Source organism: Cricetulus griseus (assembly GCF_003668045.3).
Source record: "Cricetulus griseus strain 17A/GY chromosome 1 unlocalized genomic scaffold, alternate assembly CriGri-PICRH-1.0 chr1_0, whole genome shotgun sequence".
NCBI classification, from domain to species: Eukaryota; Metazoa; Chordata; class Mammalia; order Rodentia; family Cricetidae; genus Cricetulus; species Cricetulus griseus.
This window is the reverse complement of record NW_023276806.1, coordinates 150,752,175-150,767,901: the sequence shown is the minus strand read 5'-3', so window position 1 is coordinate 150,767,901 and position 15,727 is coordinate 150,752,175. Positions and strand designations below refer to the sequence as shown.

Sequence of the window (15,727 nt, the reverse complement as noted above, 5' to 3'; positions counted from 1 at the left end):
AGGACTGAAGAGGTAGTAGCTCAAGGTAAAGCACCTGCCTAGCATTTGCAAGCCATGGGTTTGATTCCCCAACATTAAAAAAGAAAAAGGCTGAGATAAATTAAAGTATGCAATTTCATATTCCTTGGACCTAGATTAAGAAGGTATAGATGATTATCTCTCATGAAATTACAGCTAGAGTCATTTTTTCTGTGCTTAGATTTGTCTTAACACTCCTTTTGGAATGCATTAATAACATTAAATCCAACATGAGATTCCCTTTGAGTTTTAGATTAGTTTTGCCTGAAGAGTGTGGAAACCTCACCAGTGTTTCACTAGTTCATTTCCTGCTTCTGTGGAAGCCTCTGCTTTAAACTGCCTTGGGCAGTGGATCCTGAATCCCAAAGAAAGTGGCTCTCCTGTGGTGAATATTTGGAGCTGGTTACTAGCCACATTGTGGCCTCATCCTATGCCTAGAAAACCCCATCAAATCACCTGGCGAGTTTTAACTTTAGTTGTATTGTCTTGGTTTCCATAGTTATATCATGGCTGTGTGATTGTTAGCAGGCAGTTTATGAAGCGGTTAGGAATCGTCTCATGTATTTCATCTCTCTACAGGGAAACTGGTCTCTAAAGAGATTTAAAATGGACCGCCAGGGTGTGACCCAGGTGCTATCTCGTTTGTCGTATATTTCTGCGCTTGGCATGATGACAAGGATCTCTTCCCAGTTTGAAAAAACAAGGAAAGTGAGTGGCCCTCGTTCTCTCCAGCCATCTCAGTGGGGAATGCTGTGTCCCTCTGACACACCTGAAGGAGAGGTAAGGTGCTGTGGGAGTCTCTGTGGGGTCAGAGGTCATACCTGTGGGATGGAGTCTGGGGTTCTGCTTCAGAACCCATGCACTAGGTTATTTTTTCTGCTGTGATTAACTGATTATTTGACAAGAAATAGTGATGTAGTCTGTCAAAGCCAGAAGCCTTTGATTCAGTATCTTACCTCATTCATAGTCACCATTTCTCTTTCTCATTTTACCTTAACAATCAAGCCATGCAATGAAGAGGTGATTAGGAGGTGGACAGCTGAGAGAGCCATCACCTTTGATGCTCAGAAGGATCTTTGAGTGGCATCTTGATTTCTTTAGTTGTGCCTAGAGGACTCCATAGACAGTTGTAGACAATGTGGAGCATACAGTCAAAGGCCTGCAGTAATTCTTCTGACTTGTATGGGAAGCACAAGCCATTACCTAAATACCAAATCACAGCATTTGCCAAGATTTGATTACTTAGCCTCACTCTGTCCTGTTTCTTGGCTCTTTTTTGAGTGTATGTGTGTGCAACACTTGCATGCAGGTACCACAGAGGCCAGAAGAGAGTACTTTATAGCCCCTGGAACTAAAGTTGCAGGCTTTTGTCAGCTGCCCAGTGCTGAGAACCAAACCTAGGTCCTCTGCATCTCTCCAGCCCCAGGCTTTCTCATGATACTGTTGTTAGTGTCACCTGATTCTATTCCTTTTGAGTCATGAACTAATGGAGAAGGTGGGTTACTACTACATCTTCAGGTCATGGAGGAAGGGTGGGCCACCACTGTGGCATCTCCAGGTCATGGAGAAATGGTTCCTACAGTAGAAGCCTGGTAAATGTACAATGATATTTGTTTATAACAAGTGAAAGGTGTAGTCTTCAAAGTGTAGGATTTTGTTAGGACTCAGAAGAGGTGAAAATTAGATGTCCAAGTAGGCTGCGGTTTTTAGAAAAAAATCTAGTTTATCTTAAACTGTAAGGAAATTCACATTAAATTTACATAGTCTCCAAATGAATGCATAATGAACTTTGAAGTACTTAAATTTCCCAGAGATTGTTTCAGCCAAAGTCCATAACTAAGTTTATTTTCAGTCTATCTTAGTTAGGGTTTTTATTGCTGTAAGGGGGCAGAATTCTCACCAGCAGCCTCTCCTAGGTGCTTTTCAGGGACTCTGACCCTACCACATGGTACCAGGCCTCATCTTCTCTCCATAACCCCTTCATTCTTGGAGTGTCTACTTCAGCTGAGGCTGCAGATCCACCAGTGACCTCCTCTCCTGGCCTTTCACAGGGCCTAGCCTTAACTGTTCTCTGTGACCCTTCAATACCTTCAAAACTGGTACCACCTGGGAAACTTTTGCATTATCAAGTTTGGCTGCCAGCATAAGGTACAGCCTTAACTCCCTCTTAACCACAGCTTCTGTGTGCTGACCGTGAGGGAATATGCCCAGGTTTGCCATCCTCAGTGATGGTGATGGCCTCTTCTTACTCCCTGTTGATTCTTCAGCTCCAGCTGACCAGGATTAATTTTTCTCTGCAAAGCAAAGAATCCATTTAATGGTTCTTAATTCAAAATATTGAGTAGCCCTGATAGAGTCTTTAAGGGTCTCACAAACTTCTCTCTGAAACCTCACAAGCCAGGCCTCCATTGTCTCCATTGATCTCAGTGTTCTTACCTTCCAAGCCTCCACAGAATGGCCCTCTGAGCTCTGAGCACTCTATAGCATTTCTACCCTAAAGTTCAAATGTCACCACAATCCTCCAACAACCACACTGTTGGGTCTGTCATAGCAATACCCATTGACCTGGTACCAGTTTCTATCTTAGTTAGGGTTTCTATTGCTGTGATAAATGCCACAGACTATAAACAACTTGGGGAGGAAAGGATTTATTTGGCTTTTACTTCTGGGTCACACTGCATCACTAAGGAAAGTTAGGACGGGAATCTGGAAGCAGGAACTGAAGCAGCCATGGAGGAATGCTGCTTCCTTACACGCTCATGACCACCAGCCTAGAGATGGCATTACCCACAATGCACTGGGCTCCCCCCACATCAGTCACTAATGAAGAAAATCCACTATAGACTGGCCTGCAGGCCAGTCATAGGGACACATTTTTCTCAATTGTGGTTCCATCTTCTTGATAACTAGCTTGTGTCACGTTGACAATAAACTAGCTAGAACAATGTCTTTTCTTGTTATTTGAGGATAAATTCCTCGGGTTAAAGAGTATACATGTTTTAAAGGTGAGGTTGTTTGTTTGAGGGGTGTGTTTGTGTGTTTGAATTCCCAAGTGTCCCTTTCAAGGTTGTGCTGCCACCAACAAAGTGGTGAGCACTTTCACATACAAGCTGCTCTTTGCATGACTAACGTTCATTCTTAGGAATGACTGTCTATTTTTTGTTAGGCCTGTGGCTTGGTTAAAAACTTGGCCCTTATGACACATATTACAACTGACATGGAAGATGGACCCATTATTAAATTAGCTGGCAACTTGGGAGTAGAAGATGTGAATTTATTATGTGGAGAAGAACTCTCTTACCCAAATGTGTTTCTCGTCTTCCTAAATGGTAAGTATGCTATAGATACATGTTCTTCCTAAGCCAGTGGTTTTCATCATGTGAGTAGCAACCTCTTTAGGGGTCAAATGACCCTTTCAGAGAGGTCCATTAGATATCCTGCATATTAGATATTTTCATTATAATTCATAACAATAGCAAAATTAGTTATGAAGTAGCAGTGAAAATAATCTTATTGTTGGGGGTCACCACAACATGAGGAACTGTATTAAAGGGCTACAGCATTAGGAAGGTTGAGACCCATTGTCCTAAGCTATCTTTTGGAAGTAGAGAGGGAATCCATTGTTTTTTGTATTTAAAGCATAAATATTCTTTAATTCTGGTCAGATAGAATTTTTTTCTTTGTTTCTTATTTGTATTGAAAATAAATATTTTCCATACAGTATATTCTGATTATGGTTTCCCCTTCCTCATTTCCTCCCACACACTCCCCACCTCCTTGCCCTTCCAACTCTACAACTTCTTTTTCGTCTTTTAGGAAAACAAACAAACTAGAATAAAACAAAACCAAACCAAAAACAGAAAGCTGAAGAAACAGTACACACACACACACACACACACACACACACACACACAACAAAACACACAAAAAAACCCACTCTTCCAAAATACTGTTGAATTCTTTTTGTCTTGGCCATGTACTTGCTGGGCATGGGGCCCACCTTTAAGTGTGATTTGTATACCCAGTGAGACTCCACTGGAGAAACTGCTTTTTCTGTGTGAGCAGTTGGTTGTTAATTGGAGATAGTATTCACAGATCCAAGCCAGCTGGGATCCCAGTGCTGAGAGGGGAGCGGGCGCGAGCTCCCATCCCTGCCTGAGAAGCTGCCTCCAGTAGTGTTAATTTGAAGGAGTAAAGTGAGAACAGAAACAGTTGATCTTTTGGCTGTGGTACCCAAGATTCTGAGAACACAGAGGGACAGTACTGAGGCCCATCTCCTGCTTCCCATCTAAAATATCCATAGTAGGATAAGTTTTGTATGGTATCTTAATAGCTTGTTAAATATGCACACAGTTCTGCAGAAATGATCAGATGAACCCTCTTTATAGTGTACAGCCCTTCAGTCACTTACAGCTGAGCAGCTGGGACAAGATGTTCTGCTCCTTTGGTTCATGTTCATCTCTTCCTTCAGAGCCCCAGAGGCTGGCACAGTGTGCCCAGCCTTTCTCCTTTGACTTGGTAGCTGTATGTTGTCGGTGTGCTTCTCTCTGGCCACTTAGGTCTTCTCTTCTTTTCCCCTTTCCTCCCATTCAGGGAGTCGCTAACCCTTTATAATGCAGGCTCTGGAGAAAGGGTCAGGACCTTGGCAAGGCTGCCTGCCTTGTCAGTGTTTCCCAGGAGTTGATGGTGAGCTGGCTGTCAGTCTGCACAGCATCCTGTGCCTCTGAATCCTCATACTAATCCTGGGAGGTGAAACTTGGCATCTTGGTTTCACAGCAGGTTCTGTAGGTTCAGAGCTAGGAACAAGGCAGTTCTCAGCACTTTTCCTCTACACAACACCTGCGGGTTTAAAAGGCCAGGCTTCACACCTGCCTGTTCTGGGTGAACTTTTTGCCCCATGACTGTGCTGACAGCTGAAGACAGTGAAGTGAACTCTTGAGAATTCTTTAGTCAGTGTCCAGTGTGATGGGCACAGGCTTCAAGGCCTCCAGACTGTCTTTGAGCACACCCTTGTGCTGCTTCCCAGAGCCTATACAGGACGAATTCTGATGTTAATAATAACTATTTTCAAATGACTGTTCACTGCTTCTTAATATTATTATTGAATGGATAATTTAGATCAGATTACTTTTTCTTTCTACTTACCTCCTGTGTCTTCCCTGTTTAGGCAACATCTTAGGTGTCATTCGAGACCATAAAAAGCTTGTCAGTACATTTCGGCTGATGCGAAGAGCGGGATATATCAATGAATTTGTTTCTATCTCCACGAATCTTACAGACCGATGTGTTTATATTTCCTCTGATGGAGGACGGTTGTGCAGGTATGTTGCTACAAAGAATTTAAGTCTTTTTATGTGAACTTTTAAAAGAAATGGCCTTACTTTTAGTTTTGAAGCTGCTTTAACCTTTCTTGTCATGGAGATGCATCTAATTCAGTTATTAGACACTTTGGAGATAATTTGAAAACTAATGGAGGATAGTTTTTGTCCTCAGAGAGTTTCATCTGCCAGGAGAAACACAAATAGTTACTAATAGCAACCAGTTGTGCTAGGATTGGATGCTAGTTATTGTTTGTTGTCTTATTGGGTATGCTATCTGTGTAAGACTCTTACTATATGAGAAACTTGGGGGTCTGTGAAGGTGAGCCACATACCCAGAGCTAGACTAGAGTAGAATTGGGTTTTTTCTTGGTAGTCCTTAGAAGTCACATGAGTCCAACAATCATCATGATTTTTTACCTCTGTAGTCTACCCAGCCTTAAAGTGTTGGTAGAATTATTTTGCTTGATCAGATAGTAAAAGGAGAAATGCTAAGGAAATGAAAGTGTGAAGACACAGATGAAGAAGGTAACTAGAAAAGTAGGCTCCTTTTGTTCTTCCAGAAAGTGTGTAGATACTATCACACACAGGTAGTCTTTCAAGCAGACAGAAATCCAACTAGTATCTGCCCCACCCCACCCAAACTTACTCGGCACGCCTGGATTGTCATAACTGTCCCAGTTCCTGATATTTCTCAGTGTCTCTCCCCTTTCCTCCATTCCTATTCCTTCTGGAACTTCATAATGCTTGTAGTAAAGTAATTTTTGCTTACCCTGTTCAAAGTTGGTTTGTCTTATGGTGTTGTTGAAAACAATATACCCACACTGGAGTCCTAATTGGCCACTTAGTGACTGTGATTCTAGTATTTCTAACTTTCTGAGGCTTGGTTTCCTTGTCTGTGAAATGTAAGTGGTGATGCCTACCTATGCCTGTGCTAAGAACTAGCTAGTAAGCTGTGGGAAGTACTTACAGAGTATCCAGAGTTGTTCCCAAATGGCCTAGGCCAAGTGTGGTGGCTCAGTGGCCTTAATCCTAGTATATAGGAAGCAGAGACTGGTGGTGGATCTCTGTGAGGTCCAGCCTGATGTCTGTGGTGAGATCTTGCTTTAAAAAGAGGAAGAAAGTTGGTATTAGACAACATGGCCTTCTGAGGGGCAGGAGAAGCAATGGCATGTTCTAAGCTATTCCTGTTTGTAATTTTGTTATTTCACTGTATCCATATAAAACATGTTCTAAAAGGAAGTTAACTGTTTTTCAGAAGTAATTTTATAATTCCAGCACAGCTCTGGCTGGAATAGGAGAATTTATTGAGGAAAGGGGCTTCTCCCTTCTTTTCTGGTTTCTGCTCAGTCCTGTGAGCCTTGACCTGAGCTACTGGAGTGGGGCAGGAGTGGGCAGAGGTACTGAGTGGGCAAGAGTGGGCGGAGCTCCTACAGTGGGTGGGAGTGGTTCTCTGCATCCTCACCAAAACGCCAGGATTTGAGGTACTGCTGACTTCCTTGAAGAGCTTGCCCAGCTCCTTCCTCCTTTTTTGAGTGATCAGAGTGATCAGCTCCTCCTCTTGCCCATTTCACAGTGCTCATTAGTCGTCAAGAAGTCATTTGGGCTTCCAACAAACACACAAGTGTCTGCTGGCTTCTTGTTCCCCCTCTGTAAGAGCTGCTTGTCCAAATAGCAGCAGCACTTGACGTTTCCATGCCGCATGCCCTTCTTTTTGTGGGTATTTCCTTGTAGTGGCAGAACCCTCAGAGGCAAGTCACACTGAAAGTTACAGGTTAATCTGACAGAGTGCTCTCTCCATCTCACCCCCAGCAGTCATTATAAGTCACCAGTAAAGAAGCTGTGTTCTCTTCTGCATAAACATCCAGCCAAGCAGAGCTTTAAGTCACTTGTTAGTCTATTTCAGTGATGTTTGTCATGCATCAAACCACATCAAACATCTGGGCCTCCTCTGAACTCTCAAAATAAATGCCATTATTGTCCTCAGTGACAAGTCTCTACCCGCTGACACCATACATCAGTTCTCCCATGTGGGGGACATGCCCCAGGACTCCCCAGTGGATGCCTAAAACCATCAATACTATCCTTTCAGTCATATAGCTGAGACTGCTATGCTACTACATAGCTGTGTAGCATGCGGTCACTAGAGAAAAGGTTGGTTCCCTTCCCAGCTAGAGTGGTACAGGGTTGTACAGGATTTCACCACACTGCCCAGAAGGCTATACATGATTTAAAAGTTTCTAGACCACAGTTGACTCCAACTCACTAAAATCACCAAAATCGTGAAAATCCTGAAGCATGGTAAAGGGAGATTGCTATACAGCAAGTATTCCCAGCAGGAAATGAGGCACTTCTGTAGTGGTTTACACAGTTTAAAATGTGGCATGAAGATTTTGTGCCCTGTCTAGACTTCATTGTGATTTTTATGTTGCCTTTTCATTTAAATCCAAATGATTCTTAGGATAATCGGAGGGAAACTGAGTAGTGAATACACACTCACATAAATATAAGGAGGTGGAGAGAGAAAGACTCTACATGTTCATACAGCAGTTCCAGAACAAGCTTCATCTACCCTCTCTCATTCCACAGTGGTCAGTAGAGCTGACTTACACCATCCTTCTAGTAAGCTATCTTTCTCCCTTTCTAGGCCTTACATAATTGTCAAGAAGCAAAAGCCAGCAGTGACAGTTAAGCACATGGAAGAGTTGGCTCAAGGCTACAGGTAAGTGACCAAAAGTAGACATTATCAATCTCTTTAAATATGGGCTAGATGCTTTCATCAGCAGTAACATTCTTCAATATATACTGTAAGGATGGTATATTTTCATCTCTAGTCTATTAAGCCCTCCCCGCCAAATGTACCAGCAACCAGTTAAAACCATTTTATATGCAGTAGCCTGCATATGATGAAGTGCTTGACAAATAGTTCATGAGGATTGTAGAGCCTTGCCATAAATTATAAATTACTCTCCATTGATCGCTTCCACAAAGAAAAGCCCTCATAGCCTTGTTGCTGATGGAGACACTGCATCCCTCATACCACAGCCTCTAAAGCCCTCATAGCCTTGTTGCTGATGGAGACACTGCATCCCTCATACCACAGCCTCTAAAGCCCTCACAGCCTTGTTGCTGATGGAGACACTGCATCCCTCATACCACAGCATCTAAAGCCCTCATAGCCTTGTTGCTGATGGAGACACTGCATCCCTCATTCCACAGTCTCTAAGCCCTCAGGCCTTGTTGCTGATGGAGACACTGTATCCCTCATACCACAGTCTCTAAAGCCCTCATAGCCTTGTTGCTGATGGAGACACTGCATCCCTCATTCCACAGTCTCTAAGCCCTCAGGCCTTGTTGCTGATGGAGACACTGTATCCCTCATACCACAGTCTCTAAAGCCCTCATAGCCTTGTTGCTGATGGAGACATTGCATCCCTCATTCCACAGTCTCTAAGCCCTCATAGCCTTGTTGCTGATGGAGACACTGTATCCCTCATACCACAGTCTCTAAAGCCCTCATAGCCTTGTTGCTGATGGAGACACTGCATCCCTCATTCCACAGCCTCTAAAGCCCTCAGGCCTTGTTGCTGATGGAGACACTGCATCCCTCATACCACAGCCTCTAAAGCCCTCATAGCCTTGTTGCTGATGGAGACACTGTATCCCTCATTCCACAGCCTCTAAAGCCCTCAGGCCTTGTTGCTGATGGAGACACTGCATCCCTCATACCACAGCCTCTAAAGCCCTCATAGCCTTGTTGCTGATGGAGACACTGTATCCCTCATACCACAGCCTCTAAAGCCCTCATAGCCTTGTTGCTGATGGAGACACTGTATCCCTCATACCACAGCCTCTAAAGCCCTCATAGCCTTGTTGCTGATGGAGACACTATATCCCTCATTCCACAGTCTCTAAAGCACTGTATCCCTCATACCACAGCCTCTAAAGCCTTCAAGCCTTGTTGCTGATGGAGACACTGCATTCTTCATACTGAAGTTTCTAAAGTCAGTATTTTAGGAGTGACGACAATTATCTTTAGTGCTTTTATTTTTGTAACTTGTGACCCCTCAACAATGGGTTTCAGATATCTCAATGTATAGATATTCTCTAGGAGAGAAAGGAATTATGGGATAAATGAAAACCAGGGTCTTTTTGTTGTCTTATACAGTACTGCAGCAAAGTGCTTTAGTGTCTCTTTTAACAAATTTTCCCAGGAACTTTGAAGATTTCTTACATGAGAGTCTAGTTGAATACTTAGATGTGAATGAAGAAAATGATTGCAACATTGCACTCTATGAACATACGATTAATAAGTAAGTAATATTGGTAACAACCAAAATTAAAGTCCATTTGTTATTAAAAAAAAAAAGTACTATTTTCAATGTCCTATTAGGTCCTCTGGGAGTGTTTTATAATAAAGTAACTGTTGTTTGTCCCAGTGCAATGCCGCAGTCAGTCACAAGTAATCTTTATATTTAATTGTTCTTCCTGCCATGTGATGCTCAGTGTGTACTTTTAAAAGGAATTGTCTCTGATTTCAATATCCAACTACTGTAAACACTGAGGTCTCTCCTAGGTAGGGTTTTGTTAGTGGATATCTGGAATCTTCTTGGTAGAATAGGAATTCCATACAAAGTATGTTGTAAAAATATTGCTGAGCATATGTGCAGTGTAAATTTGAGATGTCAATGTGTTCATAATATTTCTCCTACCACACTGGTGTTTTAGAAGCATCTGTGTTCTGTTTGGAAGACATTAGAGGACATCTGTACAACTTGCTTTGTGATGAATGCCATTAATGTACCACTTGCCTGAACCTGGGATTTTTGAAGTTACATTTTTAAAAGGCAGTTTAATTTTCATACTTGTTAACTGTTTATATCTTCTATCGCAAACAAGTAATTTCCAGGGATTGACCTCATATGTGCTAGTCAAGCTCTCTGCCATTAAGCCACATCCCCATAATGAAACTCTGTTTTATTCTAGTGTAGAAAATTCAGCTTTAAGCTATGCTTCTTAAAACAGAAAACCCCTACACACTTCCCACCCTCCTGGCAAAGGTTCTGATCACATTTAAGGTTCTGCTAGGTCCTAAGGAAATGCTGTTCTTCCAACTTAGAGAGACATGGAAAGCAATTCTCCCTCCAGTGTAGGGACATAACTTAGTACGTGTTAGAGAAAAATTGATGAGGAAGCAGGAGGTCTTTTACCAGGTGCATTACAGCTAACTTTCCACAGTGAGTGAGGACCTGGTTTCTTAGAAATCTCCTCTCCCTTCATGTGCTGTGAACCTTTGAAATGGCTAAGGCTCTATTGCCTGGACCCTAGGATGAGGAAAACAGGATCACTGTGTAGCATGTGTCCTGAATATGATATATGTTACTTTGAGTAAAAACCCTTACATAATGTGGCTACTCCTTCTCATGAAAACATCTTAGTTACTTTATTACTTAGCCCCAAACTGAATTTTCTTCAAAAATGTATTATGAAATAACCCAGATTCTCACACCTATTAGATAGATATCTGTAACAAACCTGTCCCGTAAGAATATAATGTGAGGCACCAATGCATATGGGTTTACAGTAGCCATATGAAAAGGAAAATAGTGAGAGATTAATAATTACTTTGGGAGGGGATACTGAGGATTGAGTGTAGGGCTTCACAGGTGCTAAACTGTGTCTTTACTACCTAACTGTATCCCCAGTCCTTAATTTTAATATTTTTATTATCCCATTGTGTTCAAAATATTGTGTCATTGTGTGATGAATATTTTAATGAGATAGTTTATATTTTCCCATTATGTCTTTAAAATCTTACATATACTTACAGCTGAATTTCATTAGCAGTACTAAATCAGACTTTTTGCAGTTGAATCAGTAGATTCACAAATGTAAATTGTTTGAAATATAATGACAGTTTAAATAAGAAGCTGAGTTATTTCAATTTAAACAGGAGTTTTAAATTTTAAATCCATTAAAATTGGGTAAAATCAGCTTGGCAGTAGTGGTGCATGCCTTTAATCCCAGCACTCAGGAGGCAGAGGCAGGCAGATCTCTGTGAGTTGGAGACCAGCCTCATCTACAAGAGCTAGTTCCAGGACAGCCTCCAACGCTACAGAGAAACCCTGTCTCAAAAAACAAAAAACAAAACAAACAAAAAAAGGCAATAACAACAACAAAAAAATGGGGTAAAATGTAAACTTTAGTTTTTCAGTAGCCTAATGTTTCACCTGTTCAGTAGCCACCGTCAGCTAAGACCAGCACTGGTCTGCATAGGTTTTATAGTGACTCGTTTTCAAAGAGATCAATTTTTTTCTCCCACACAGTGATGTAGGCTTCTTATTGATACGAGAGAAAGCAAGCTGCTGGCCATATGCAAGTTACTGCACCATACCACTTCTGAGTTTGATATAGAAATTTCTTTCTGCAATGCACCATTGGTAGTGTGTATGATGATATTGCTTTATTTTTGCATAAACTTGGTTACTCTGTGTCCCTTCTCTTTTACTTCCATCACTGATCAGACTTTTTAATCATAAAAGAGTTCAAATTCTCAGGTTGCATCATGATTTACTTCACCATGTTTTTATTGTTTTTATTTTACCAGTTTCACTAGCATCAAAGTTTATTGTCTTATAAGTCCCTTGGGGACCTAGGAACTGGTAATTTTTATATCCTTAAACAGACACTGATTTTAGTACTTGATGCCTAAACTGCCTAACTCTTCATTAACTTGTTAGAGATACCACCCACTTGGAGATTGAACCCTTCACTCTTCTTGGTGTTTGTGCTGGCCTCATCCCATACCCTCATCACAACCAGTCTCCAAGGAACACCTACCAGTGTGCTATGGGCAAGCAAGCCATGGGTAAGATTGCCTTGTTAAACTGCTCCTACATGACATGGAGAAAGACTTTCATCTTTGTTCTCACTAGTGTGTGTTTGGGCAAATCAGATGTTAGTGGTACCTGAGGTTGCCAAGCTCAAAGGGCCCGTAGAACTCTCTGGTGCTTGCAGGAGCCCTGCCCTGTCTTTTGCTAAAACAAACATGCAGATTTCAGCTTGTTTGCTTATCTAACAAAGTAGCAAAGAATAAATTCCCCATAATTGTAAGAATGAATATGAACACCAAAACCCTGAAAAGTGTAAGTTAACTAGAAAAGATTGTGAAAGAGCAGAACAACAGAAAGTGATGGGCAGGGAGAGGATTGAATGTCAGGGGAGGTTTACCGAGTAATCCAGGTATCTGGGTTGTTTGCATGATAGTCATTGAACCTGTCCTAGTCTGGTGAGTGCAGTTGTGTCTCCTAAAACTTGCACGCCAGTTTCCAAGTCCATTTCTTTCCCCTTCTGATTTTCCTTCCCTTTCTCCTATCTTTTATTAATTTATCTACCTATCTATACATCCAAAAGCCTTCACTGAGCAAGACTGGCAGTCAGATGTGGGGAGAAGGACCCTGAAAGCAGCCAGCAGCCAGCTCTCTGCTTGAGGAGACTCAGTGTAGTTAGTGGCCAGCAGATTAGACCCGTACCCAGGGAGAGAAGCTGGAACTGCACTGAACCCCAGAAGGGAAGCATCTGTCAAAGAGATAGCATAAGCAAGCATTTCGTGGGAGCTTTGTGGCTTGGGGTGTCTTTATGGGGAGAAGTCAGATGATGTAGAAAATATATGCCACATGGAGGATAAGTATGATCCAGGAGCAGTCTAAGAAGTCCACCCCATAGACAGATTTTACTTACAGACTTGTTGAGAATGTTTTTCAAATCCTAGTCCTCTTAATGAATTTCCATTCCCCTTCAACATGTCATTTCTAATCTCCAGGGCTACAGGGCCTTCATTTTCAAACACTGAACAGTCGAGGGGAGGGTTCTACATTGCCATGTTCGGGCTCTGTCCCTCTTCCAGCTGCAGCTGGCCATTAAGAAATCCTGCTTCCTTACCACAGACTGGAAGTGTAGATACACCTTCCTGAGTTTCATAGGCCCTTTGCCTGGCTGTGGAGAGATGAAAAGCATATTGTCCTGTCACCGTTTACCTGAGTGGTGTAATGCCTGGGCAGTTGGGAATAATTTCCAGTGGGAAAATCTGGACAGCAGCTCATCAATTTCGCTTCCCCTTTATCCTCAGCCGTGTAGTCTGGTGTCCTGCCTGTGCTCCTGCCTTGCTAACAAGTTGGTGTCTACAGTGTGCCATGAAAGAACTATCACTTCTTTTGGGTTTACCATACCATTTTGTTTCATGATGTGGATCCCTGCTGAAACAATACAGCTTTTGTGGAGAACCTTGAGCAGAATTAACACAAGACTAATCACTGCATCGCTAATTCGACTTGTTTTGTTTGACAGTACTAACAGAAGCACTGGCCAGCTCCAGTTAGTGAAACTGTTTTAAAAATAAAAAATAGACTTAAAGGAGGGAAAAATTATTTTTATCACAACCCTCCCCACCAAAAACAAAACCAACAAACAAAAACCAGCCTTTATTTTGTGGTCCCACATGTCTAAAACGTTGGGTTAGTTACCACACACAGTTAAGCAGGATCAGTGTGCACAGAAAGCCAATTCAGTGTCTGTAGAGTTCTTTTGTAGTCTTCTGTGTGAAGGTTTTTTTCCTCGTTTTGTTGTGAGTGTCATTTGCAATTCATTGTCTGTGTTTTCTGAGGTTGGTGTATTCAGCTGCTCTGACCCTGGGTCCTGCACATTTAGCTCCTTGGATACAATCCTCTGACGTTACTGCTGACGCTTGCAAGACAAAAGCCACTGAATATCTTAAGTCATTAAAAAAAGCCTTTGTTACTGTTTGTTATTATAAAACACACCTGACTGGGAAGGAAAGCATAGAGAAGTATATTTAAAGTTGGCACATGGCTAGGCCATGTTTCCCTTTGGACACTGAAATAGCTGCAGGGGTAAATGATCGAGGTTTGTGTGAAACAGAAGGGAAAGGTCAGTGAGAGAAGGCCCCTCAGAGGCCAAGACTGCTCCAGAGCAGCAGAGTCCAGCAGCTAGGTACTAAAGCCACTTTAAAGAGGACACATTGCTGAAGACTGCTTTAATCTCAGAGTCTGTGGGTTTTCCAAAGTACTGTTTTACTTGTCATTTGTCTGTTAGTCAGTCACCAGTCCAGAACTGGCTCACTGAATATTCTAGCCAACCTGGAAGGCTTATGTGTCCAACCCATTGCCCTTTGCACACCACCCTTGGAGAATGAAGCGCACTAACTCCTTTTCTCTTCCACAAGAAGCACACTAGGATCTGAGTGACTACAGGAACTCAGAGCCTCCCCTAGCACATCAGAAAGTCAGTCCCCCAAGCCAGCTGCAGAGGTGCTTCTCAAATCATAGATACTTAGGTCAGGGAAGTTCAGGTCCCCAGATGGCATGGTCTCCACTGCTGAGGACCTCTCACTTGGGTGGGTGTGGCTGTAGGTGACATGGCTCAGGACAGAAAGTCAAGAGGACACCTGGAACTGGGCAGGCTCCAGGTTCCTGGGCATTGGCTGTGTGCTGGAGCTGTGGGTGTGTGCTTGCAAGACTGAGTTCAGTCTCACTCTCAGATCTTGCCTGTTACTAGTTGGCAGTCCTCTAGTAGAACACTTTTTCCTCCTCAAAGGGTCACCAGTCTCTATCAGCAAGTTAATGAATATGCATCACGGCTCTCCTCCAGCCTTCCCCCTTCAGCTCCAAACTGCTGAGACTTAAAAAAAAAAAAAAGGGGGGGGGGGAGGAAGAAAGAAAAAAATGCAAAAATACCAAGAGCTGGGACAACTTCTGTTTTTGTCTTCCCCAGACTCTATCTAAGAAGACCATTTCCTCCTGTGTTTACACTGGAGCGGGATGCCCTGAAATGGAGATATTTAAAGCACGCGGTAGTCAGGAGTCCTCATCAAGTGTTGCCTCCTGCATTCCTCTCTCCCAGTGTTTGCTTCACATATCTGTTTTTTGTTTTTTTTGTTTAGGAGTTTTTAAAAATGGGGGGTTGGAGGAACCTTAGCCAATTATTCATGAGAATTTTTTTATTCCATTGATGAAGGATTTTAATCATTGCAGCTGTTCTAGGTATAGGTCTGTGTGGTAGTTCCTGATTGAACATGCTTCCGTATTATCTCAGGTCCCTCTGGAGCTGCAAACACCCTTGTGCCTGGTTTCATGCTAAACTCACTCAAATGACCAGGTTCTTATGGCTCAGCTTCTGTGGTTTCCCTTAGAGTGATAAGAAGTTACCGCTTCAATCTAAGTGCAGTCTGTGGGTGAGACCCTTAAGGTGACAGCTGGCTGCTAATCATAATGACCACTGCCACTTACTGAGTATCCACAGAGCAGTGGGTATTGCTGGGCAATGAACCCAGGGCTCAATTCATGCCAACACATGCTCTGCTGCCGACCTGTCCC

At 42.5% G+C, this 15,727-nt stretch overlaps 1 protein-coding gene across 3 annotated transcripts in view; it reads left to right on the top strand.

The window, feature by feature from the left end:
* The window catches only part of Polr3b (RNA polymerase III subunit B), a 108,271-nt gene that overhangs the window by 50,756 nt on the left and 41,788 nt on the right, over window positions 1-15,727 (top strand). For all 3 annotated transcript variants that reach the window (XM_027392506.2, XM_027392507.2, XM_035450816.1), the window contains 6 exons: window positions 598-798; window positions 3,185-3,347; window positions 5,186-5,339; window positions 7,984-8,058; window positions 9,551-9,649; window positions 12,077-12,204. In XM_027392506.2, coding sequence (XP_027248307.1) covers window positions 598-798; window positions 3,185-3,347; window positions 5,186-5,339; window positions 7,984-8,058; window positions 9,551-9,649; window positions 12,077-12,204 — 820 coding nt within the window. The remainder of the gene's footprint in view (window positions 1-597; window positions 799-3,184; window positions 3,348-5,185; window positions 5,340-7,983; window positions 8,059-9,550; window positions 9,650-12,076; window positions 12,205-15,727) is intronic.